At 40.3% G+C, this 25,762-nt stretch overlaps 2 protein-coding genes across 3 annotated transcripts; one reads left to right on the top strand and one right to left on the bottom strand.

Annotated features, from left to right (window-relative positions):
* The first annotated feature begins 1,841 nt into the window (after positions 1 to 1,841).
* Positions 1,842 to 16,620, top strand: slc22a31 (solute carrier family 22 member 31). 2 transcript variants are annotated; one of them, XM_069697712.1, is made up of 9 exons: positions 1,842 to 2,281; positions 5,655 to 5,758; positions 5,985 to 6,139; positions 10,209 to 10,377; positions 11,794 to 11,939; positions 12,125 to 12,227; positions 12,782 to 12,996; positions 13,429 to 13,540; positions 14,557 to 16,620. In XM_069697712.1, the coding sequence occupies exons 1-9, from the start codon at positions 1,850 to 1,852 to the stop codon at positions 14,993 to 14,995; spliced, it is 1,875 nt and encodes a 624-aa protein (XP_069553813.1). In that variant the 5' UTR covers positions 1,842 to 1,849; the 3' UTR covers positions 14,996 to 16,620. The 2 variants fall into 2 exon arrangements, with proteins under 2 accessions (XP_069553813.1, XP_069553811.1); XM_069697710.1 differs by having other exon boundaries at positions 12,119 to 12,227.
* dpep1 (dipeptidase 1) lies at positions 16,614 to 23,838 on the bottom strand. Its single transcript, XM_069697713.1, has 10 exons — positions 23,711 to 23,838; positions 23,367 to 23,493; positions 21,793 to 21,925; positions 21,561 to 21,711; positions 20,951 to 21,020; positions 19,949 to 20,125; positions 18,964 to 19,048; positions 18,780 to 18,855; positions 18,295 to 18,430; positions 16,614 to 17,063 (listed from the first exon to the last, which is right to left on the bottom strand). The coding sequence occupies exons 1-10, from the start codon at positions 23,836 to 23,838 to the stop codon at positions 16,893 to 16,895; spliced, it is 1,254 nt and encodes a 417-aa protein (XP_069553814.1). The 3' UTR covers positions 16,614 to 16,892.
* Between the last annotated feature and the right edge of the window lie 1,924 nt (positions 23,839 to 25,762).

Raw genomic sequence — 25,762 nt, 5'->3', positions numbered from 1 at the left:
AGAACTTCACCAACATTATAGAGAGGATCCCAACAATTCCCACGAGCGATAGATGGAAAGAAAACCTCCAATATGATGACATCTTAACATTATGGTGGTCTTGTGCAGTCTGTTGATAGCAGAGTCTTTATATGAACCATCGTTTTAGTTCCAGGTCCCATATTAAGATTATCTTTAGTTTTCAACAGTCAACAGTGCTGGACAGACACTTTAAAAAAAAGCTGTCTTTCTTCTGAAGTCTGTGAAGAAAGCATGAAGGCTGTTTAATGTTAATTAAACTGCACATGCAGGTTAGTCTGTCACCATTTTTCCTGCCAACACGAGCTTCATTTTGCTCTTACTGTATGAGTATTTACATTGCATGGGACTTCAGAAAGTTGCATTAAAATAAATCATATTTGTTGAGTCCTTCACAGACTACAGACTTAACCTGGACACCACATACTCTATTGTGTGAGTTTTCCAAGTTGGGTAGACATGTAAATTTTGGACGACCTGTCAGCATTGATAATGTGTCCCACATTGTCCCACACAAACATACACGTTCAGTTTGTTGGGATGTGGTCAGCCTATAGCAGCAGGGTGAGGTGACTGTGTTTGGTGTCTGAAATCTTGAGCGGGAGTAAAACATGTTTCACAATCTTCGTGTCTGAAATGCCTCTTCTGACGTGGCTGACAAATTTGGAGCAAACGGTAAACCGATAGCCTGGAAGAGTTCTGGCTGAAGTCAGATGTCTGATATGTGTTACACTCTCTCTGAATATTTCAGTGTAATTACAGTTCATATTTCAGAGGCAGATGAAAGAAAACAAACATATTAATAAAAAGCTTTTCTAGATCCTGAGTCGAGCAATCCCAGTTCATCTGCACATCACTGAGAGCCGCATCAAGCAGATGATGATAAATATTCATTTGTGCAGCACTTATCAACAAAGTTACAAAGTGCTTCATGTGAGAGAATCGAGATTAAAACGTTTCAGGATTACACAATTTACAACAAGACACAATCAGGCAATTTAATGTCCAAAAACTATAAAACTACAGCGTGTCTGTGTCCAAATGTTAAACTACAGCGTGTCTGTGTCCAGATGTTAAACTACAGCGTGTCTGTGTCCAGATGTTAAACTACAGCGTGTCTGTGTCCAGATGTTAATCTACAGCGTGTCTGTGTTCAGATGTAAAACTACAGCGTGTCTGTGTCCAGATATTAATCTACAGCCTGGCTGTGTCCAGATGTTAAATTACAGCATGTCTGTGTCCAGATGTAAAACCTGAACTGCGGAAGGAGCAGATCAATAAATTAGGAAAGATAATTACAGGAGATAACTGCTCTGAAGGTCTTAGACTAAAAACAAACGTCAAGTCAAGCATGCCGATGAAACTTTAAACCTATCAGGACAGAGTCGTGACGTCACAGAGGAAGTGCTGAGCCGGTGCAGCCGGAGCAGCTGCAGCACCTGACTCAGAAAACTGTAACCTCTTCGCTCCCGCGAGGTTTTGTAACATTGTGACGTTTTGCAGCGCCGGCTAAATTCGGACAAAATGTCTAACCATCATGCAATGTTGTAAATCCAGCGTGCATCACAGGTCAGCGCTGCGGAGCGCCGCGTGAAGTCGAAAGCACCCGATGACTGACGGCGCTTTGGTAACTGTATCTGCGTTGGTGCTGGTGACTCAGTGGAAATAGTTTGAACTCACCGATCATCCACAAAGTAGTCACCGAATCAGCCAAGCAGGTGTGTCATATGTGAAACCCCAAACCCCGTCCTATCCGGACGTCAGATCCCGCCCTCCCCTGCCTACCTGCAGCTTTGCCGCGCGGCTGTCGAGTGTGCGCACTCCCTGCGTAATGGCCACAGGAGCGTCTCACACCACCAACTCTCGTCTTCAGATGGATTATGAGACGAAGATTTTCCCTCACACCGGCGGTTATGGGCGCTATAACCGGATCGTGGTCGTGTTCAGCTGGTTTCCAAACTTTGCGGTCATGTTGAATCTGTTCAGCGACGTTTTTTACACCCTGATCCCGGACTTGTACCACTGCAAACCAGACCCGAAGCTCCTGCCCTCCACCTTCCTCCTCAGCAACCTCTCCAGACAGGGATACCTAAACCTCACCATCCCTTGGGTGGAGGGCTCCGGTCTCAGCCACTGTGAACTTTTTAAGTATCCTCCCAACACCTCGGACTTTTCCGACAACGTGCCCAGGGTGAGGGTGTCCTGCACCCATGGGTGGGAGTACTCCAGTGTAGCCGGGCTCCAGAGCAACTTTGTGACTGAGGTAAGTTCGTGTTCAGTTATCACTCAGGTCTGTGTGTGGAGGATTAATATCTAAAACATTTCTGAATCCAGTTGGGCTGCTGGTTGGGCTTTTTATTCACATTTCTTTACCCATCAAATGTTTATGAAAAACAGCAACTCTTTTATGTCAAACAGTTTTTTTTCTCGGTTGTGTAACTTTATCAGTTAATTCGATTCTCTGGTCCTGCTCCAACATGGTGGTGCTGAACTGGATTTGTTCCAGCTTCCTCTCAGTTGCAACCAACATCTCTGCTGGAAGCACGTGTGCCATGAAGACTGCTCCTTGTGTCAATATTGACTCAGGTTGAACAGTTAAAACTTAGTTGTTGCTCAGGATCTTGTTCACTCTCACTGATCTGCTGTCTGGCCTGTGGTTTCCAAGGGTCACAGATAAAAGTCCAGCCAGGGGGCGTCTCCATTCAAATACAGACCCATGTCAGTTCCTGGACATTATGCTTCGGCTACTGTCAGTGTTATTGTTATGCATGTAAATGTCCTCTTTATCCTCTTTTCACTTGGTTTCATGTCTTGTGCTTCTCAAGGATCCATCCCAGTCTACAAATAGAACAAACAAGGCTCTAACAAAGAAATATTCATCGCTGTGACCTCGTACAAACACCTCGCACATCAACACTACGTCTGTTTCCGTGCTTTATTTTGTAGCAAATATGGAAACAATACAGAACCTGATTGTGACCAGCTGTGGTGGGGAGGGTGAGGGGCTGCCAAGCAGGACGAAGTCATCATGGGTAATTGCCCTTCAACTTGTTCTCAGATTGTTGTCTGTGTATCATGGCATCAAGGAAATGGATACTGGCGGTGAGGAGACTTTCTTTTTCCTTTCCCTGCCGATGGGAAATCAGAAGCCTCCATGTTCCTTCCTGAGACCCTGAACACCTCCTTCAGCAGCAGCTTCCTCTGCCCATGACATCACTCGCAAGGACAAAGGACAGCAGGGATAGAGGAAAAACTGAGAGTACAACAGCCTCAGACCAAAATACCAGAGTCCTTGAATGCAGTTGTCCGGTACTACGAACTCATAAACCTCATAATGTTATCGTGAGACAGCCGTTTATTTTCATCTCAGAGGTTCTCTGATGTTGGTGAAGATCTGCTTGTGATCACTCTTCCTCTTTGCTGAAGCCTTTTTCATTTGTCATTTTTTCAAATGTCGTGATCATTTCTCTGAAGTGTCACATCACAAAGACAACAACTGTTTAGTCTCTTTGTACCCCTGTAATCAGTGCTGGATTACAAGGTGTGAAAAACAAAACTCCCCCTGAGGCTCCAAGCTTCTGAAGGACCCTTGAAGGCCCCATGTTCGCTGCGTGGTAGTTTGAGTCTGGAAATACTCGGGAACTAAAGCACAATATCTGTTGGTATTATAACGGCCTACAAAGGTTCTTGCTTTACTTCCTGTGAGGAGTGTTCAATTTTAAGACCTTCATATTGTGATTATATGGTGCACCTTCTTAAATTAATTTGTGTTTGTTAAAACAGCCATGCAGCAAACACATCATATGATATTCCAGCACAGGAATACTAACTGCACACAGAGGAGTTGAGTTTGGGAGTCTATTCAGACTTTGAAAAATGTGAAGAAAATCCCCAAACTGAATCCCCAAATCCAGTCGATTAGGTTTTCTGTGGGTCTCTGTAGGAAATAAATCACTTCTAAAATTGGTAATCGTCTGACCTCTTATGAAGTAGATTTATCCCGTTAATCATTGTTCAGAGTAAATTTGATTTGAATAATACTGTGTATTTTGTAACAGGGTCAGTGTCTCAGAAGAGACGTCATGTTGTAAGATGTATTATATTCACTTCTGTTTTCAGTTCTTCTCCCCTTTTTATTGAACATGACTTCAACTCATTTTGATGTTTTGATCCAAAACTCTGTAACCTACGACAGCAAAGAAGAAGAGACAGAGGAGGGTGTAAGAGGAGGAGGAAGAATTTTCTTACAGGCAACAACTAGTCCCAACCAGTCGTACATCTGCTGGCGACTTTGAGCACTACTTTGTTGTAATGTAATAACACTGTCAGCAGGCATCCTAACTGGATTAGGAACGACATGATCTGCATTCTTGCTTCCTCACCAATCTCTCTGTGTTTGCGACTCGACTGGTCACCTGCTCTTCTCTGCATGTTACATAAAGTTAGATTACTTTGAGTGCGGCCTGTTGGTGACAGTTTGCTCGTGTGCCTTTTATTATAAAAATAGAACAAAATATTTATACAAAAAGTGAGTATCCTCATCTGTATGATTTTTTTTTTTTTTCTCAGTCAAAGTTTGGTGTGTGCTGGTTTTCAGCTGATACCCATTACCTTGACTTAAAACTTGGTTTAAGTAGGTCAACCAGTCAAAATGAGAGGATACAGTAAAGAAATGAAAAACCATACTTGACACTTTTCTGCTGTTTTATTTGCAGTCCTGATGCATAAGAATAATTTTTTGTGACATTAAGTATCAAAAACCATCTCAATATAGTTTGACATCCATCTTAAGCTTTGTTCTGGAGCTCCACCAAAAACAGGCTATTTCATGTCTGTGTCTTTAAGGTGCACTGATACCAATAACGCTTTCTTCTGATGGGATGACATTTTTCCGAGTGACTCAGTGGGTCGTGCTGAGGGCGAAAATATGGCATGAATGCGAGTTTGTGACATCACAAACTTAAAGAAGTCCAAACGGCTCAATTGCTGAGAACGGGCTGTGTATATGATTTTGGACACTTTCACAATATTTATGTAGCACCTAAACCTGCTTTACATTCAACGCAGAAATCTGAATTTATACAATATGGGACCTTTAACTAGCTGAGACCATGGTTTATTTTGAGTCTATCCCACATACTCCCTCTTGCTGCTGTAAATATTTACTAGAGGAGCATATTTTGTATGTACGCAGTTGAAAATAGTCCCAGCAAATAATTTCTTCTGTTTGTTTTGCTAAAATTCACTCTGGCCAGCCTTTTTAGACAATTACTGAGCCTTTTTAGAATCCAGCTCTATATTTACTACTTTCTTTTAAAGATTTCTGTCTTCAGTAGAAACTAGTTGGCTTAGATCCACAGCCAGGGGCGGGAAATCAGAAAGTATGAAGCGGTGAGCCAAAACGTTATTGATTTTGGTCTTTTGGTGTGGTTTGTTAAGAAACATAATGGGAGCCATTTTAACAAATGCCACTGAAAAACTGCTGATACTTGAGAGCCACATGAAATATATTTTTAAAATTTTAAAAGTAATCAAAGGGAAGTGCTTTTTTTTTTTTTAATTTCAGAGCCACATTAATACCGAGGTTTGTTTTTCTTTTTAAGTGTCTCAGTGTACTTTCTTGTCTTCCTTTGCAGTGGAACCTGGTTTGCAGTGACTACTGGAAAATCCCTGTGCAGCATATCAGCTTCATGACAGGATGGATTCTGGGATATGTTGTCTTTGGTACATTGTGTGACTGGTATGTAATAATTTCAATTTATATGCAACTCCAAAGAATTCAAAATTGTATGTCCTAGAAATATCTAATGATCTGAATAAATATACAAATAAACTGTATTAAGTTTCATTTTTAATACATTTTTACATTTTTATTCAAAAGATCTGTGTTGATATCTACTGAGCACGTTGGGGCTCCATAGTTTAAGTGTATGTTTGGTGACTAACTGAGCTACGTGTGTTTTCAGGTTGGGTCGTCGGCGCGGTTTCCTCCTCTCCATCAGTCTGTCCAGTCTGTTCGGGGTGGCCGTGTGTTTGTCCAATAGTTCGGTGGTGTTTCTGCTGCTGCGTCTCTCTCAGGGCGCCACGCTCGCCGGGGTGTTTGTGTCCTCGTACATTGCCAGTAAGTGTCCTGTCCCACTTATCCTGTGGTAAAACTTCCTGCAGCCTTATTCAGTAAAGAACTTCTGCGGGGCGTCTCGCTCGTTTGTTTATTTTAGAGATCACTTCTGGATTCCTGCTCTTCACTCTGAGTCATTCCACTGTGCTTCTAGAATGCTTAAATTAGCAGCACAAATACAAACCTAATTAAAAAAAATAAGGAAAATGAGAGGCCAGAGGGTAAATAATAGGTGGCACATGATCATTCCTCTATGTGCAGTCACTCTCGGGCCAAGACAAGCTGCTGTATCATTAGGGGAAAGTCCCTCCACCCAACATGCTCCTAAAGTCTTAGTTTCAACACTGAAGAGTCGACTGGTTGCTCATTATTTACTTACGTTGTGACGATCTGAATCTTTTCTCTTTCAGGAAATCCGATGTTATGTAAAGATGATATCATGTTAATGTGATAAACCATGGCTCTGTGGCTCCCAGAGTAGAATAAAAAAAAAGCTGTCACACTCTTTGCATGATTTTGTAATGCTCCAGAGGAAGAATAAAAAAAAACATTTAGGCTGTGAGATAAGTACTAAATATTATTCCCAACACACATCTGTCCACCTTCCAAACTGGAGAAACTATGTTATCAGTCAAAGATAAGAAAATCCCATTGAGCCCTGACAGAAGCCAATTATAAATCCTGCTTATCTTTGTGTTATCGTCGTATCTTTATTTCAGGAAACACAAACAACTGAAATCAGACTTGATGTTTTTACTGCTGATGTCTGAAAGTCATGAACAAGAACTAAAAGAGCATTTGAAAACAGTCTAAAGTAGCTGCAGTGACTTACAAGGATCATGTAAAGAGTCTTACCTCCTGACTTTGGGAGTTTCTCTGTTCTATTAATAATCAGATTCTTATTTAATCTTTTACTTCCTGTCTGTTCAGGCACGATTAATAAGGTTTAGCAGCTGCACATGAGAAAGCTTTAAAATGTATGTTTTACTATGAAACCTTCATGGTGATGTCTGCACCAGTGTCAATATTGTTCTGCACATTTGTAAGAATCCTTAAACTTTATTATATGGATATATTTATCTGCAGCATCTGAGATGATCTGTAATTGCCACCATCTCTTCTTCATGTCATGTCTTTCTGTTTTTCATCATGACCATCATGTGTCTTATCTGTTCGGCTTCCAACATTCAGCCTCTGATTACATAAAGAATCATTTAATAACTGTCATCAGATCAGATCCACCAGTCAGACAAATGGATAGTTAATTATGTTACGATACTAAAAACATACTCTTGATGCACAAGAACATATATTCTCGACTGACTTTTACAGCTTAGCGAAACATGAAGAACTCAGTCTTGATGGACGCTACCACCAACAATGAAGACGACTCTATAGAGAGGCAATTCCATATTATAAATGCATTGGAGGGTTATTAATGGAAAAAAGGCAGCTATTAATAAATGAAAAGTGGGGATTATAACTTCTGTTGTATGTAGGAGAGAACTGGGATCCACTGTAGCTCTCTCGTTGATTTTTTTTTTTAGTGATGTACATTGAATGAATGTTGCTACCGTACAGGCTGCATTTTTAAACTGCTCTGATAAGATGAAAAATATGGACATGGATTGTGTGCGCGACTCGAGGAGTTGTGTGGGGACTTTCAGCTGCAGTGTGTTGTGAGCTCAGACTGAGTGACAGCAGGCAGCTGGTTGGAGGTTTTCGTTCCTCGTGCCTCTTTGCTGTCCTCGTTTATGGGGGCAGCCGAGAAGTAGAAGTGCGCCACCCCTCTGTGATAAAGCCTTAGCTCTCCCGTCTTCAGCACGACTGTCTGTGACAAAATGTCTCTGCCTGGTAATGTGTCAAACACAGTCTTTCTAAAACGAGTGAGCCAGCGTGGAAAAGTAATTACATTAGAGCCATCACACATTTCTGCATAGGAGGAGGTGATGCTCTGTAGTGGAATGTTACGCTGTCCTATCTGAAATGCACACAGTTTGTCTGTTTTCGACATGCATACGTACTCCCACATTCCCACGAGTTCAGGATGAGATGGAGTCCAGATTCAGGCTGATGTTTTGCTGGGCGTGTGCAGGACCTGAGGGGAAAGTCTCTCGGTGATGTCCTGCCAGCGCTGCTCCTACAGAGAGAGGACAAAAACAATAGCAGGACAGGACTGAAGGCGAGGAAGTAAACAGGATGAGAGCTCCTCATTCCCAACCCCCCCCCCCCCCCCACCCTGACAGGGAGGGGGCACGAAGGGAGTCAGAGCTGTGGTGGAAAGGAGTCAAAGTTCAGCACAAACATGCGCAGCTTGACACGCTCCCAAACAAAATGATGTCAGCACCTGATCTTAAGATCTTTATCTCCCTGCAGCAGTTTTCAGGTGTTATGCAGAATTTAGCTTTGCCTCAAACCAGCACACAAAGAGCCAAGACGGTGAAGCACACGTAGAGTGTAGGTTCTGCTTTATAGGTCCTTATCGTCCTGTTTTGTGGCATCATGTTTTTGCGTGAGGGTCCAACAGCAGATATCCTCTCTGGGGATCCACCGGAAGAGATGCACGAGATAATGTCACTTCCTCCTCTGCCCATGGCAGTCCAGCAAATACGAGGCCACATTCACAGTTAATATAACCCAGAAACAGTTTCCTTTTTAGTATTCGACAAACATTGTTCATCAGCAAAGAGTGAATTCAAGTCAGCCATGTGCTGTCAAAGATGTTAGTGTTACGTTTTTATCTCCGCAGAAAATAAATGACGTTATTTCATTTCTATATTTTCTGTATTGTGTATGCAGTTTAAAGCAGCTAAGGTTTAGGCACTCATAATTCACTAATATCAAAAACTAACTAACCAGTGTTTCCAGACAATATAGATAATAAATATATATATAACAATCTGTTGTGGTTTATAGAACCAACGTGAATTTTAGCCTCTCCAACATTACATATTATGTAAGTATCTTAGCAGAGTATTTCTTTCACACCCAACACACGACAAGGAAAAATATGTCATCAAAAGAATATTGCTTTGATGAAAAATATTTTGGTATTAAAAATGAAAAAAAAAAAAATGTACAAAACAAAAAACGGCTCCTCTGAGGGGTCCTCTCTTTTCTTGACTTCAGGCCGTGCAGATTCCAACATGAGCTCTGCTGTATGACACTGTTGTTGTTTTATGTTAATAGTAGTAGATACATTTGTAGGATTTTTTTTTTTCTCATTGAAGGAAAAATATGAACAGCTGCCATTGAGGCCTCACGTGACTGATGAATTCTCCTTTGTCCCCTGAGGAGGAAACACTTTATGTAATTAAGTTGAGGCTGAAGTGAATTTCATGTTTTACTGTTCATCATATGATGATTAAAGGACTACGTATTTTTGTCCAATGGGACAGGAGGGAGATGAAGTCCTTTGTTTTTGAAATTAAAGATGTTAGATTCATGTCTAACAAAAGTTTCACAACTGCAACAGTATTTACTGTTTTTTTTATCGTCCATGTGGGCTCAACACTTGTATGTACACGGCACAGGAAATGAGATAACTAATGGGATAACAGAAAATGGTAAACATCGTCCAACAGTAACAGAAGTTGAAAAGAGCCATAGAGTCAGAAAACTGGCTCCATCTAGTCAAAGCATGTTAACACACAGGCCTCTTTAAACTATAGGCTGTGGAGCAAAGGGATTGAATAAGGCAGCTTATAAAGTTTACTTTTGTAGAGGAAGACTATGTTGTTTTTAATTTGAAAAGGTCTCATTTTAAAATGTTATTAAAATACCCTGACTCTTGTGTTTGCTACTGTTTCCCTTTTCCTCCTAAAAAGTGTCGAGCATAAAAACTTTAAACATGGAATGAATGCAAAGGCGTCTTTCATCTGTGTTATTAACCACACATCCATGCTGACATGAAGGCTGAATGATCCAGACTTCAGTCTGCAGGTTTACAGCATGTAAACGGGGTCCGTGACAGGAAATGGATCTGTTCTAGACAAATGTATTTGTTTTGCCTCAGCTGTGTTTCCATCTTATCTTTCTGTGTTTCCTGACTTTCTGCTCGTCGCTCTCTCAGGGTTGGAGCTGTGCGACCCTCCCCATCGCCTCATGGTTGCTATGGTCAGCAGCATCTTCGCTGTGTTCGCAGAGCTGCTGTTGCCAGGCGTCGCTGTGCTGTGCCGCGATTGGCCCGTCCTCCAGGCTGTGGCCACTTTGCCTTTGCTTCTACTGCTTTCCTACTGGTGGTAAGTCAGGTGGCAGTATTTAGTGTGCACGGGTGGAAAAGATGGTCTATTATTTCCCAGCGGGATTCAGTGTACCAGTCTCACATCGTGACATCATTTTATATGGCTGACCTGTCGGCAGTTTGGAGCTGCTCCTGTCTCACGCTCACCTCTTCTGTCAGACACACCTGAATGTAACCGCATGTTTAAAGCCGAGGTTCACTCGCTTCTCAGACCATGTTCCACTTTTTACTGAACCAAATTTCACAAGCACCATTCCCACTGCAGATACCAACATTTATTTCATAATTAAAAATTCACTGATTTGACCATGTAATAGCCCCAGAAAGGGGAAATAACACCAACATAAGGCAGCTGCTTCAAAATCAAATGAATAAATTCATGTGTTTATAACAACACTCGCGTAAATCACTCACAATCAGCAGCTGGTGGCGCGTAGAAACGGCTGCCTGTAACTTTCAGCTCTCATCATCGCTGTTACCCGGCTCTCCATTGTTTTTTGGACCTTGTCGATATTTCAAAATTCCTCTGATTCCCAACAAGAAAAGGTCCAGAGTGCTCAGAAGTTCAAACTAGTGTGATGATGGTGCTCTTTGGAAGGGAACACAAAAGGTTTGAAAAAAAAGCAAAAAGTCCAAGACACTCTTCTTGTTGAAATTCTACTTCTATTTCATCTAGTGGCCATACACTTGTTCAGGTGTTGGTATAACCAAGTGTCTGCAGTCATCCTTATTCTTCTGAAGGGGAGATTATGTGCTGCACGTTACACCCTAAGAAGGCTGTTTGTGACACTATCGTGGGTTGTAACCCAGTTTCTTTTTTAAACATGAAATATCTCTATCTGTGACATGATGTCACCCTACGTGGCTAAGCACAGGACATTTTTTTTTTTTTTTAAATATTTAGATATTTAACTACCAATTTTTTGCAACTGTGTAATGAGATGTGTATATGTAATAACTTGTGTTATAAAATTAAATTAGTATTTTTTTGGACTTGGGCCAGTTGGAGTGCAGCTCTTCGGCCTAGCAGCACCAGGTGGAGCCCTGTGTACCAGCATGAGTTCACATGAGAAACGTACAAAATCAAGATATCGTCTTCTCTGGTGTCTTTGGTATTAATCAATTAAACATCTTATATTTTTGGCCAACTTGGATGAAAAGACCTTAAAGACATAGTTTATATTTGTACATAAACCGGTATGCCGATGCCCTCTGTGTCAATTATAGTGATATTATATATATTTATTTTCTCTTGCAAAGACGTTGTAAAATGTAGACAGCTGTTTTTAAATCTAATATGCAATAAAAACCACAAATTATACATTTCTTTGCTGTTTTACTGTCTATGGTTGTTAAAGTGAATGTTTGAGCTCTTTATCCCTCTGAGAAATGATGACAGATTTGTTTTCCACAGCTGTTCGTCAGTTTTTCCTGAGTCTCCTCGCTGGCTGCTGGCCACCTCTCAGATTCATCAGGTGAAGAGGAGCCTTCAGGAGTTCTCCACCAGAAACAGTGTTTGTCTGCAAGATGAGATCTACCCTGGTGAAACCCTGCTGTCAGGTACACACACACACACACATGCACACGCACGCACACACACACACACACACACACACACACACACACACACACACACACACACACACACACACACACACACACACACACACACACACACACACACACACACACACACACACAAATTTCATCCAAACCTTCTGATATAATCGTCTCTCCAGAGATAGATTCAGTGTACGGAGAAGACTACCGGCCGAAGTACTATTCAGTTCTGGAGCTGCGTCGGACTCGTGTCATCTGGAAGAACTGTCTCATACTCAGCTTCACTTTGTAAGTTTTTAATTCTCCATGTACTTATTTATCCATGAAATCAACTTCCATCCCTAAATTTACCAACTAAAATGACCATTTAATGAGTGTAAGCGTAGACAAAGATGAGAAGACAGATAAGAGCTTAAGACTTGAAACATATCAGACAGGAGACCGTGGAGTTGCTCTGAATTGTGGTCAAATCTGAATGAGGTGTTCAGGGACACTTGGGAATTCCACTGTTCAGAACAAAGCTTTACAAATTTGACTTAAACAAAAACAAAAATCTAGATATTGAATATTGTATTGTATGTAATATGTACAGTGATATGCAAAGGCAGTTTAAATTATAGAGAAGTAAAGAAAAGTAAACATAGACATGCCGAGTCAAAATGCAGCTTTATAGCATGTTTATGAAAATGATTTGTTATGAAATGTTCAGTTCCCAAACCTGCCGGCTCTCAGAAGGCAGAACTGGCTGGATACTGGCAGCAGCCTGGTGGAAGAGAGGTAACTGTGTGAAGTATCTGCACAGGCAGTATCTTTGTTTTTGTCTTTCTCTTCTCTCCCTCCAGGTTCATTGGAACGGGCATCCAGTACTGTTTCACCAGAAACCTGCACAGTTACTCCACCAACTTCTACTTCAGCTACTTCCTCCGAGTGATAACGGGAGCACTGGCCTGCATCTTCATCTGTTTGACTGTCAATCACTTTGGTCGGCGTGGTATGCTGCTGCTGTCTGCCACCCTCACCGGGCTGTCGTCGCTGCTGCTGCTGGCCCTCACTCAGTGTACGTTACCTCCACAGTTCATAGTTGTTTATGCAGAAATAAGAAATGATAACGCAGCATCCTCACAATCAGCTTGAGACATTTCTTGACATATTGAGGACATTTTAGAAAAAATATAAGTTTTACTTTTTTTCACAAAGATTCCAAACAAACGATGACGTGAAAAGTCAGCAATCTTAAATCATAAAATCTTCTTCACAGGCTTCAATATGAAGTAAAAATTGCAAATCAGTTTCTCATCCTTGATGTTAGAACTGAGCAGAGTCACTGGATATGTTTATAATCCATCTGGAGTTCCCTGCATGCCTGAGTAAATAAAATGTTTATGCCACACACATGACAGTATTTGAGTCACAAGCCAGAAGGTTTGCTGTTGATAGTACTGCAGTTTTTCTTGGTTTAATGAATAAAATTGTCTTCTCTGTGTGTCAGACCTCCGAGGCGGCCTGGTGTTGGTGCTGTCTGTCATGGGTTTGCTGTTCTCTCAGGCTCTCGCCATGCTCAGCGCATTCTTCGCCTGCGAGGTGATGCCAACTGTAGTAAGGTAAGTGTTTATATTTTCTTTATTGTCAAAAATATTACCATGAAAGTATAGGCAATGAATAAATCCTACTATATAGCTCTGCCTGTGTAACTAAACCTGATTCAAGACAAATGCACAATTCACTCCTGTCTGAGTGACATTTGGTAAAAATGACTGCAGCCCAGCTGGTTAAGAAATATTTGATTCTTTTTAAAAGATGAAACTGTATGTTTCTAAGCCATTTTTAAGGCTATTTCAGGGAGGATCAATGACTTCCACAACTGCTCCTGTTGCGCAGCATCATGACGTGGAGGGAGGCACAACCCGAATGATTAAGTGTGACAAATTTGGTTGCTTGATGAAAATCAGTGCCTGAGTTACATATGTTGACATATAGAAAAGTTTGACAAATTATTGGGGAACAGAAAGAAGTCTCAGGGGATTTAAATCCAGTGAGTAGAGGTGGCGGGGACACAGAGTGTGTTGTGGACGAGAAACTAGTGTGTTTCAACATTGTCATGTTGGAGAAGCACAGCGTAGTTGTGTCACAGCCCTGCGACCCCTCCAACGTCACAGTAGAGCTCGGTGTTGAGAGTTCAACCCTGGGGGACAAATTCATGGCGCACAACCCTGCAAATACCAAAGACGACCCTCCTGACCTGACGCAACTTTTCCGGTTTTGGACCATAAAGTGGAAACACAAATATCACTCAAAACACATCTCCAGGTTCATTACCAAGTTGCCACAAAATTTCTAGATGTTCTCAGTTTCTCTGTTGACAATTTCCAGAGTTTTTTTTCACAAACTTTGATGTACGCTCTTTGGTCATGTCCTCAGAGAAATCACAGATGCACCGAACACTTACTGATTCATGTCATACCTTCTTCCTGCTTTGTGCTCCACAGAGAAGGAACTGTAGGGTAGCTGGAAATGACAGAAATAAAGAAACATATATACAATATATAATTAAAGTATTATGGGACTATTACACCTCGATGCCTTCACATGATGATCTGTTCCTCTACCTTTCTATCAGAGGTGGCTGCCTCGGCCTGGTGCTGGCATCGGGTTGTGTTGGCATGGCCGCCTCCTCCCTGATGGAGCTCCAGAATAACGGCGGCTACTTCCTCCACCATGTCATCTTTGCCTCCTTCACCGTCCTCTCTGTTCTCTGCATAATGCTCCTACCAGAGAGCAAACGCAAGCCGCTCCCAGACTCACTGAAGGAAGGTGAAAACCAGCGACGGCCGCCTCTTTTCCTGTCCCGACCTGACAACCTGCCTTTACTGTGCACGCGGGCCCCTTTGTCTGATTACAACCCTGATAACTACTCCCGTCTGGTTTCTGCCACCAGGAAGATGTTGACTAAAGATAGTTTGCCTTATAGGATTGCTGTGCCAACAAACCCCCCTCTGCTGTCTGGCAGTGAGACACAGGAACAGGAGAATGAGACACTGAGAGAGACTGCATCCTAACAGACTCTTTATCTCTACAGACTATCTTCCTCCCGTTGGACTTGCACCTCTGACAGCCTACCATCAGCCCTTACTGAATGTCACTATCTGTTTATAATTTAACAGAAGAACAGACCTCAGATCAGAAACAGTGCACTTTAGAGCGATGGCGCTCTCTGTTTTCAGCAATAAATCCGTCTCTTCTTGTTATATTTGAATATTGTGCTGTGTCCTTTTCTCATGTGGATTCAGGTAAAGTGCTGGAAATCAATGGCCCTCTTTTTGAAGCTTCTTTGCATATTTGTTTTTGTGTGAAATATTCCCTTCAGAAGTGTCTCACTGGTAACTTTGGCCTGTACAGTTATAGTCAAACGGTTCATCTCTGTGAAGGAATTCAAACCAAATTATCATTATAAGTTTCACCAGAAAAGCTCTGAGTTGCTGTTGGTCATGTGAGCAGCAGGCATTTGTGTGTTTATTAGTGACTCATGCACTTTTCCTTCTGTCTGATTCACCAGCAGTGTCTCAGTGCTTAGAGGAGTCTGAGAATCCACGCGATCCACACAACTGGTTCAAATTGTTATTGTGACGCACACAAAAGAGCACTAAATTATGATCAAAGGATGTTTTTCTGGCATTTGAATGCTTCCTTGTGTCACCAACAGGTCTGCAAATGCAAATATTTCACTTGATGTACAAGTATTCAGCTAAATGTTGTGATCTGAGCGGTGTGGAAAAATAAGATGGCTACCAAATCAATTCTGCCTGTGGTTGATCTGGTTAACACTGTGTGTGCTTCAGGATTTAATAGGAATGACCTTAACTACAGGGCATTAAATACTTTCACAATAGTTTCTCTCTATTTATTATTTAATCTCAAATCATAATGTCATATATGTTAAAGTCTCTTGAATGTGCTCTTTTAACACTGTTACTGGAACCATGTTCAAGGTTTTCACGGTTGCCTGTTTTGTTTGTAGAATTATGAGAAGGCATGACTTCAGGTTTCAAAAGTTGTCATTGTGTAATAGTTTACTGTTTGTGCATTGGCTGACTGAATTTATAATTGTACCATCAGTGAGAATACAAAAGGCGCTTTTGTATTAACTAAAGGTCCTGTGGTCGATAGATGTTTGTATGACCACGTTATTTTTTATTGTCTATGTTTGTGTGTCATCATCAAGTAGAAAACCTTACAGGAACAAAGACTTTTTATCTTAACTATCATGGCAGCAAATCACAGAGCTAAAGTCAAATTTTCCTGATCTGTAAACTAAATTCAAAACGTGCAAATGAACAGAATTTGAGTTACAACAGTTGAGTGGTGTGGTGTCTCGCCCACGTTTTACCCTCTCCGAACACTAGATGGGACTCTGCTCTTACAATTATGGCCATGTACTACTTTCAGCCAAAACGCTTTCAAAGGTTTAGGAATATTGTTTGTGCATCCAGATTAGATTTGTGTGGCTTTATAATTTCCTTTATTTAACCAGGTAAAACAATGAGAACAACTTCTATGTTACAACATTGACCTTCACGCACTAATATTTCCCTCTTTTGACAGTTTTTTTGAGGGGATAAAAACAACAATAGCAGGATGAATTGAAACTTTGACTCAGGTTTAAATAAAGTCAACTTTGACATTGTTGTGCCTGTCTGTGATTATGTTAGCTACAACACTGCTATAAGTCACAGTGTTTTTGTCATTTTACAAAAGGTAACCTGCAGAGGTCAGTAAAACTGACAGAAAATCATTTAACAGGCTGTTTAACACAAATCAAACTGCAGCTATTTGGCAGTTCTGAGAGTATAATTGTTAAAATTAGACATAAAACAAAGATCTTCAGATTTCATTACTATTCATGATTATAGTCTTGCCTTACATACATACAGTCAACTGCAATGATAAAGGAGCCTATTAAGCTGTGACACAAGCCTGAAGAGCCGCTGCGAGCAGGATGACCAGTGTGCTGAGTGAGTGGAGGTCTCCAGTGTTGGCGTAACCGATGCTCGTCCTGCACGGGTTCTTCACCTCGTCGTATGGAATAGGAACATCGTCTGGAGTCTTGGCTTTCAGGCTGTCACGGACCTGACACACAAAGACAGGACTGTCAGACAGCAGACAGAGAAGCACTGCGACAGGTGTGCGTTTACTCGCAGAAACCATCTGCTATCGAAGCACCGCCAGGAATGAAAGATCCATTATGAACTGTTTTTATAATCCAATCAGTGTTTAATCTGCATAAGAAAAATACAAATCTCTCATTTGAGTATTTACTGCTTTCGACTGATTGGCTTCATGTCCGCTTGCCTTCAGTTTACATGGCTGTGGCCACCATGTACAGAAAGTATAAGAAGATTGTTTTACTGAAAAAAGACATGTTTATGTCAAATTTGTTATTTCCACGACAAGTAAAATTTTCATAATTTTAAATGCTCTGTATTGATTCCTTGAAAAAACCCACTATTTTCACAATTTAAAATGTCAGAGCTCTGGAGATATAGGAATCATGTTGAGACATTTTTATTTACATTTTGGTGAATCTGCATTAGTTAATCGTAGTTCCTATTTGCACAGTAAATGAACCATCGGGATCACGTGCCACTTATATAACCATCATTTATATTTCTATAATTTGTGAGGGAATCTATGGGCATGTACCCCCTCTAACCAGAGAGAGGAGTCTGAATTACAGCTTCTAGGAGTTTGTTGTGTCTGTGTGTTTCAATTAAAATGTTTGACACAAATTGTGTCAAATCCTGATTGGTCAAAATCAAGGCATCAGAAATACCCGACCCTTTAGCCCCTGATATGGGTCAAGCTCAAAAATGAATGATTCCTACACTTAAATTACTAGTTCTTCAACATTTTTCTAAAATAAAATTTTGCTTAATCTAGCAAAAAACATGGAAACAACTAGCTTGGCTCTGTCCTAAAGTGATAAAACCTGCATTTCTAAAGGTCATAAATTCACACGTTACACTAAACTTGTTTCACCTGAACAAAAATCGGTTTCTAAAAGTGATGATTTATGGAGATGATTCATCAGGAGTCAGTTATGTTCTGATGTATGTCATTCATTGCAGGTCGTACTGATCTCTCCTCCACATTCTTTCTATTCTCTACAATCCATCTCATATGAAATGCTCACAGCACTGGACCCTCCCTGCTTAGCTAACACCCAAATGTTTCAAACTTTACATCCCACCTGTTCTGAATTTATCATGATGGCGTCAAGCTCCTTCACACAGTGCTGGACGTGATACCAGAAACATGCACCGAGCTCCAGTTTGTGTGTGTTTGTGTGTTCATGCCTCACCTTCTCCACCTCTGCCAGAACCCGGAGCAGGTTGTTTCCAAGAGCAGCTTTGACTTCCTCATCAGTCCATCCTCTCCTCAGCAGTTCCGCCACCAGCCCGGGCACCTTGGACACGTCCTCCAAACCCTCTGGTACTCTGAGAGGATGACACGCAGGAAGGATGACTTTACTTCCCAGCAGGTACACTTCACTCTGATGTCATGTTTCTTATTGTTTATTTATTCAAGTATTTTTGTCCCTTTCACCCAGCTTTCACCAGATGTCGTAACCTCCCAAGAAACTTACTGTACATTTTTAGCCTCTCAATAATTAGTTTCTAACTTTCTCCGCAAGATTAAATATTTATGACTAAAGGAGCAACAACCAAAGTTACTGTAAAGTTCTGGGAAAAAAACATTGCGTGGCTCATCAAGACTGTGTGTGGACAACATACCGTACTTATACTAATGGACATCATTTGTTTTTTTCTGCCCTGATATACTCACCTGGTAACTCCATCATAATCTCCACCAAAACCGATGATACTTGCCCCGGCCACTTTCTTTATGTGGTCAAAGTGATCTACAATGACAGCAGTAAATTGGACAATAAAGAAGGTGAACACGACATGACAAATGTTAATATTTAACCAGCTTTACAGCAGTTGTCACAGTCATAACTGTAAGTTACCAGCAACATCTTTGAGTTTAGCGGTCTTGCTGCAGGTCACATAGTCGTTGTAGAAGTTCACCATCACAATTCCTCTGGTTTCATTCTGGAGAGACGGACAAATATTACATGACAGCGAAACACTTAGCGACATAGAAACTCAGAAGCTCTGATCTATAGGACGAAAGGAGACATGTCCTTTCTGCTTTGTTAGACGGGAGACTGAAAGTGCAGAGGACAATCAAGGAGAGATGTCCAGGCCACATTCAAACTCCCTACAATCACACGAGGGTATTGACCTTTGCTTTCTTATATATCAGAGTGCATGTCTTCTGTTTATAACTCAACTGCTTTTATCTGCTTCCAGGAACCAGGAAATTTTCTTTGTGAAGCCATCAGTTAAACTGGATTGATTTACAACCACTCCTGGTTTCTTAAATGAGTCTATTATCTGAGGTCACAAGCATCAGAAGCAGAGTGTATTTTTAAAGCAGTTAACAGTGTCAGTAAGCAATATATTTATTGATTAAACCAGTTTACGCCTACTTTTTTGACTGCAGTGGAGCAAAGGTTCCAACAGACAAACCAAATGTTTACTCTGAAACCTCTTCAATGGTTTCATCAATTTGAGGCCAAAAGAGCAAAGTTTATCCAATATTTATAAAAAATAATGAAATACAGTGAACGAATACAGGTTTGTATAGCATAACTTTGTTGTTCCTTTATTTCTCTCCGTTAGACATTTTACAACCCGTCAGATTTATCTTGTCACCCTTTGACCCCTTAGCGAGGAACCACTGACTATCTAACTGTGTTGAATTGTGCTGATAAAACGTGTGAACTTTTATGTGGAACTTATATTTGACGTAGGTGTACATGAATAATGTTGGGGTACTTTCCAGTAATGAATCTGAGTACATCTTCCACTACTGTATGGTGTATGGTGGTCCCCAGCCTTGAGAATTTCTTGCTGCTTCTTTCACTTTCTCCACAGTCACACACTTACCACTCTCCTGAGAACATCATCTGGGACGTTCCTCTTATGTGGACAGATGCTGTACGCTGAGGAGTGGCTGAAGATCACCGGAGCCTCAGACATGTCCAGCACCTGGTTCATCACTGTTACGGTCACGTGAGCCAAGTCTATCAGCATGCCCAGACGGTTCATTTCCACAATTAATTGCTGTTGAGGGGAAACACTATGATTATCCCTATGATCAACTTCAATGTTTTACAGAGCCATCAAATAAAAAACCTAATTTCCGCTGTCACTTCAATAGTTTCCCACTTCATGTAAAAATAATAATCTGTTGTCACTGACATCAAAGAGTCTTTTTCTGTTTATTATAATCAGTTAAGCCACATTAAATCTGATAAAAAGGCAGAGTGCTGAGAAGCCTTATATCACTGACTCATTCATGCATCATGCTGTATGTTTGCTCCCAGGTGACAATGTCATCCAATCATATTTAAACAAGTTCCTCTATTACCCTGCAGATTGTATAATACCCACACTTATTGCTGTGCAACTCTTTCCACCACCCAGTTCCTCATTATTTAATTTGCCTCGGCTTATCTTGCCAAACTCGTGTTATGTTTGCTTTATTTGGGATTTGTCTCTTTTCCACCAAATTTAACTGTGTAACCATTTGCAATAAAATTGCATTTTTTTACACATGTTTCAGACTAAACATTGAATCAATGTTCTTTGTCATAAAAACCTGAAAACTTAATATTTCATAAGCCATCTATCAATCTATCTCAGGGGGTGAACACAGCACATACTGATTGCGAAGACATATTTTCACTAGAAAAAGGTTTTTAACTTGTAAAAGTACATGCACTTTTATTTTTACACATGAAAATAATGTTTGGACATAACTGATAAATGAAGCAGAATAAATCACATTAAAAGTAAACCTGCACAAAAGTATCATTTTCAAGAAACTGATCTGTAACATTATAACACTGAAAGTAGGAGCTGTTGATCCTTGCTTGTACCACTGACCTTGCCAAATGGGGAGAGGCCATTGTGTTGTGATGGCTCTGATCCGGTGTCAACTAGCCAGTTATCCGCCCTGACAAGAAAAAAGTTACCTTAAAAAGCCACACTTCTAGCCTGGGAATTACATTTAAGTCAGTTAAACACTTTACTCACATGTAAAATTGGTGATTCAAATGCTACACACTGTACATACACAATATGGGCACACTCTGAACACATACGGACCAAAGTGGTAAACAACCGGGAGGTGGACAAGATTGGCCATTAAAGTTTAAACCTGTCAAATAGAAATGGCATTCATGTACTCCGACCATAATCAGTATATACATGTGTCCCCATGTCGCAGTAATATAGAAACATTATTTCTAGGAGACAGGGTGGTGTTCATAACGTCAGCGTTTAGCCACCGACACTTAAAGTAATTTTAGCAAGCTAAAGTCGGCTGAAGTTGCTTAACTATCAGGTGATAGTTTCAGTGTCAGCTCAGAGAATCTGATACTGCTGAATGGAGAGCAGAGAAGGCCTGCAGGAATTCCCCATACTTTCCACAACACAACCTGAACTGTAATGTGCAAGTACTTAAACTTGCACATTACGTGCTGCTGGCTCTTACCAGGGTGTGTTGCAGGAGTGTGTGAGTGTGAGGTAGCGGACCCCCAGCTGGTACATCATGCGCAGGGTGCCCAGACTGCTGTCGATGGAGTGACCCCCCTCCACCCCGATCAGACTGGCTGTCTTGTTCATGCTGAAGGCGTCCATGATGTCTGTGCAGACATGATGTTAATGTTAATGTGTGATTCAGCCATGAAGAAGAGGCAGATTAGTAGCACAGCTAAATGTCTCACCTTTACTGCTGGTGGCAAACATGAAGGTTTCTGGGTATTTCTGACACATCCTGTGAACCACGTCTATCTGCTCCAGTGTTTGTCTGACAGCGTCTTTGTCCTGAGTCTCACAGGGTACGTAGGCCGACCAGAACTGAGAGAGAGACAAAGGATAACGTGAATTATCAGCACCAATGTGTATCCACCAGGTAAAAGTCAGATTTCCTATTAAAATCACACCCTTTTTTTATTGATGAAATGATTTTATAAATGCTTTGTTTATATAAGCTGAAGTGTGAGACATAGTATCTCACAACAGTTGCGTACAATTAAAATACATGATGTCAGTTCAATGACACGTATATTAAAATCTGAGACATAAAAAATAAATCACTGTCTGGTTTATTTTAAACAATGTTGGCTTATTGTGGTGATTAAATCTTATAAACATGTATATAAACATGGATATCATACAGTCCTGAACCTGATAAACATACTGTATTTTTATTATATCACAATTAAGGATGTACTAATCTGGCTCACCATTTTCCCAATACCTCAACTCACAGCAGCAGCCAAAACTACATACCTAATCAGATATTAGTGAACTTTTTCCCTTCGATACTTCATTGCATGCAACTGAATTTAATCATTTTTAGGTGATAATTGTGGCAATACACAGAGCTGGGGTAAGCAGCTGTGACTGAGCAATGTCAGAAATGTCACTGACTGAAATTTATGCATCTACTAAATTAGCTGTGTGGCAGATCTTAACCTGATCATATATTTTGTATATAAATTCAAATATATAATCAAAAATGTCCTTTTAGTTACTTCCACCAGAAATAATATATGTGTGGTATATTTAAAATATTTAAAAAAAAAAAAAATAAATAAATAAATTCCTTAACTTGGGTTTTAATGCTGAGCAGTCAGTCACTGCTTTATTAAGCTGTAGGTGACTGTGTACAAAACGGTGTCATCTGCATACAAATATATTTTTGCTGGCTAAATGTTTCTTCCAATTTTGTTGAGTAACATGGAAAATAAACAGATGCTCATGAAAATCTTTTTGGAACACCTTCCGTCACTTTTTCTTTGGCACCTTGGAGCTAGTTAGTCTAACGACTAGTTCCTGTGGCTTCAATTTTCAAGTAATCTTTAACCAAGTGCAAGCACCTCGGTCCTGACCGCATCACTGTCGTGCCAATAATGTTGTTAAAGCACACCCTTTCGTGTCATATTGCTTAATTAGATCAGATGTTTTGTTCACCCATCTCCCAAGTTTATGACCATATTTATTCATCTCAACATTAACTTAAGAATTGACTACTATGTTCATATATCTATAAAAATGGAAAACAGAAGGGGCATCTGAGGTATTCTGCCATACCAGCATCAGCAGGTCAGCTTGGTTTCTTATATACAGACAATCTGATGCAATCTGCTAGCAATAAATGTTTCTCCCCAATTTGTGAAATGGCTTCTGTGAAGCTGTTTTGAAGACAGGATGTGGGGGCCAGCAGATAAAGAGTGCCTTGACCTTGAAAAGATGGTTTCTTTGAATGCCCCAGTATTTTCTGCTCTGTATGTACCTGTGCACCCAGTCGTCCCTGCTTGATCTTAGGGATGTTAGTGTGTGTTGTTTCCAGTGTGTGGAGATCCACTTTGTTGAGCTCATTGTTGAATTTCTTTCGAAACTGCCAAGGCAGGTCATTATGCCTAAAACAAATGAGAAAAAAAGGTCCCAGGCTGAAACACCAGCTGTGATTTGACAGCAAGAAGGAAAATTGCTGGTTTTGTTGAATCAGTGCGAGAAATTGCTTCCATACACAGACTTTCACCAGGGAATGTAAAACACTGACTTCTGTCTTTGCTCATGTGGAAAACAGAAAATAATGCAAAGAATGTTTTCCATGTAAAAGAGATGTTCACTTACCCATCGATGAGCGGAACCTCAGACATCAGCTCCAGAGCTCTGGTCATGTTCGGGTCCTCAGCCAAGATGACGGCAAAATAATTGATCCAGAACACCAAACATGAAGCAAAGATAACCTTGGTCAGCATTTCCTAAACTTTTACACACTGTTAAATACTCGGCTCTTCTTTTTCCTTGTGTCGCTGAACTTTTTATTTTCGTATAGGCCTAAAAATGAGTCTATGCTACCTGACCTTTCTTTAACCTCAGAGTAATCCTGATAACTGCCACTGGAACAGATTTCTTTCTCCGTTGCCAATTGCCAGTCTTTTGGTATTTTGTTTGGATCTACTCAGACTTCTCTTATATTTCTGCCTTTGAACATCAGCTCTACTTATCGCTCCTCCTCTGTCTGTTTTTTATTACTATGCCAGCTGCCATAAATGCAGCAATGCAGCAAATGTTCCCATCCTTATAATCTCTGTTGCGGTTAGTCAATATATCTTGGTTAATGTATAATGTGCCTTTTGCTTTTCAAAAGTTCACAACTTGTGCTTTGGATGTTATCATCTGAGTTATATTTTGTCATTCCGGTGGCCTTGACAAACATGTGTTTGTAAATATTTTTCAGAACTGCTAACAAAAATGAGCACAGCAATCTGAAACAAATTACCCATCTTCTCTGTGAGACATAATGAGTGAGTTTCACACAAAGTTAAACACTTGTTCATAGGAGAGAATTCCTCACATGACGTGAAACTTAATTATTAATCAGAGAATTGGCTTCCCAGCTTGAAGAATAGAAAGAGAAGACCTCGTACAATAAGGGTGTACATTTATCGCATACACAACGATCAGCCATAACATCAGAAACACTGACAGGGGAAATATCAAGTATAATACAACAACCTAGCAATAAATCCTCTATTAAAGATTATGATAGTCAGATGTTATTCAATCTGATTAACAGAGGTGTCCATTTATTTAAATGGTCATTTTGGAGACTGTAATTTGTGGTGCAGTTGAACTGTACTGGGTTATACTGAGAGGTGTTTGGAATATTCTGTGAAACCAACCCAAGTAACTCAGAACCTAAATTGACATATTTATTTTGTTTCGTTGTGCCAACCTCCCAAAAGTCAAAATATTCAATGCACTATCATAAAAGACTAGGAAGAAGACTAAATATTTAATTTCAGTGGGGGTATTGGTAGTATTGCTTAAAAAAAATAGTGCAGTGAAAAATAAACACCTAAGATATTGGTGAGCTTCTTTTTTCCTTCTTGTTCCTGCCTAGTTATAAACAGCTGTTTATCGTTAGATGGCTATAAAAGGCTAAAGAGAGGAACGTCTGCAATGACAAACTATCCACATCACAAGAGAGTGAGTTCATTGGGTAATTACTGAGAAAGAAAAGCTTTAAAATGATGCATCTATTTGCGTTTCATAAATCCTTTGGACAGTACCAAGAAATATGATGATTTTATTATCAGTGGATCACACTCTTTACCCTCTTTTTTTTTTTACCAGAAGCTATCAAGGCATCAAATAACATCAAAATGTACTAACAGGAGACGCAAAGAGTTAACACACCTCTCATGTACTTTGTCCTTCACTGACATGACATGTCTTTACCCATCAAACACCACTCTCATTATTCAGGTGCAGGTCCTGAAAAGTAACAATCACAGTGAAACACAGGTTTTTTTTCACATGGAAAAGTTGTTTAAAGGTTCACTTTTTTTTAACAAACAAAAAAATTCATTTCTGTAAACTTTTTTTTTCTGTTCAGACACATTTAAATTGTACATAATGCCACAGATCATGCAGGTTGCATACAAATTATAAACACCAAATATAAACAGTCACAGTGTTTTTAATACAAACATGGACTATACACGTTGTGTTCAACATTCTCTTTCCAACATGCCTGCAGGTTTTATCATAATGATGAATTATATCAAATTTCTGCTCACAATGTGGTTAGATTGTTGACACTGCTGTGTTGACCATCATCAGGAGAATTTGGATCAGCAGGTATAATTCCTGAATATGAAAATCTGGCGGCAGTCA

Source organism: Brachyistius frenatus, unplaced genomic scaffold (genome assembly GCF_029030835.1).
Source record: "Brachyistius frenatus isolate BFR_SWC_R1_liver_20210118 unplaced genomic scaffold, ASM2903083v1 Contig_24, whole genome shotgun sequence".
Classification (NCBI taxonomy): domain Eukaryota; kingdom Metazoa; phylum Chordata; class Actinopteri; family Embiotocidae; genus Brachyistius; species Brachyistius frenatus.
Note: the sequence above shows the minus strand (reverse complement) of the source record. Positions and strands in the feature narration are given on the sequence as shown.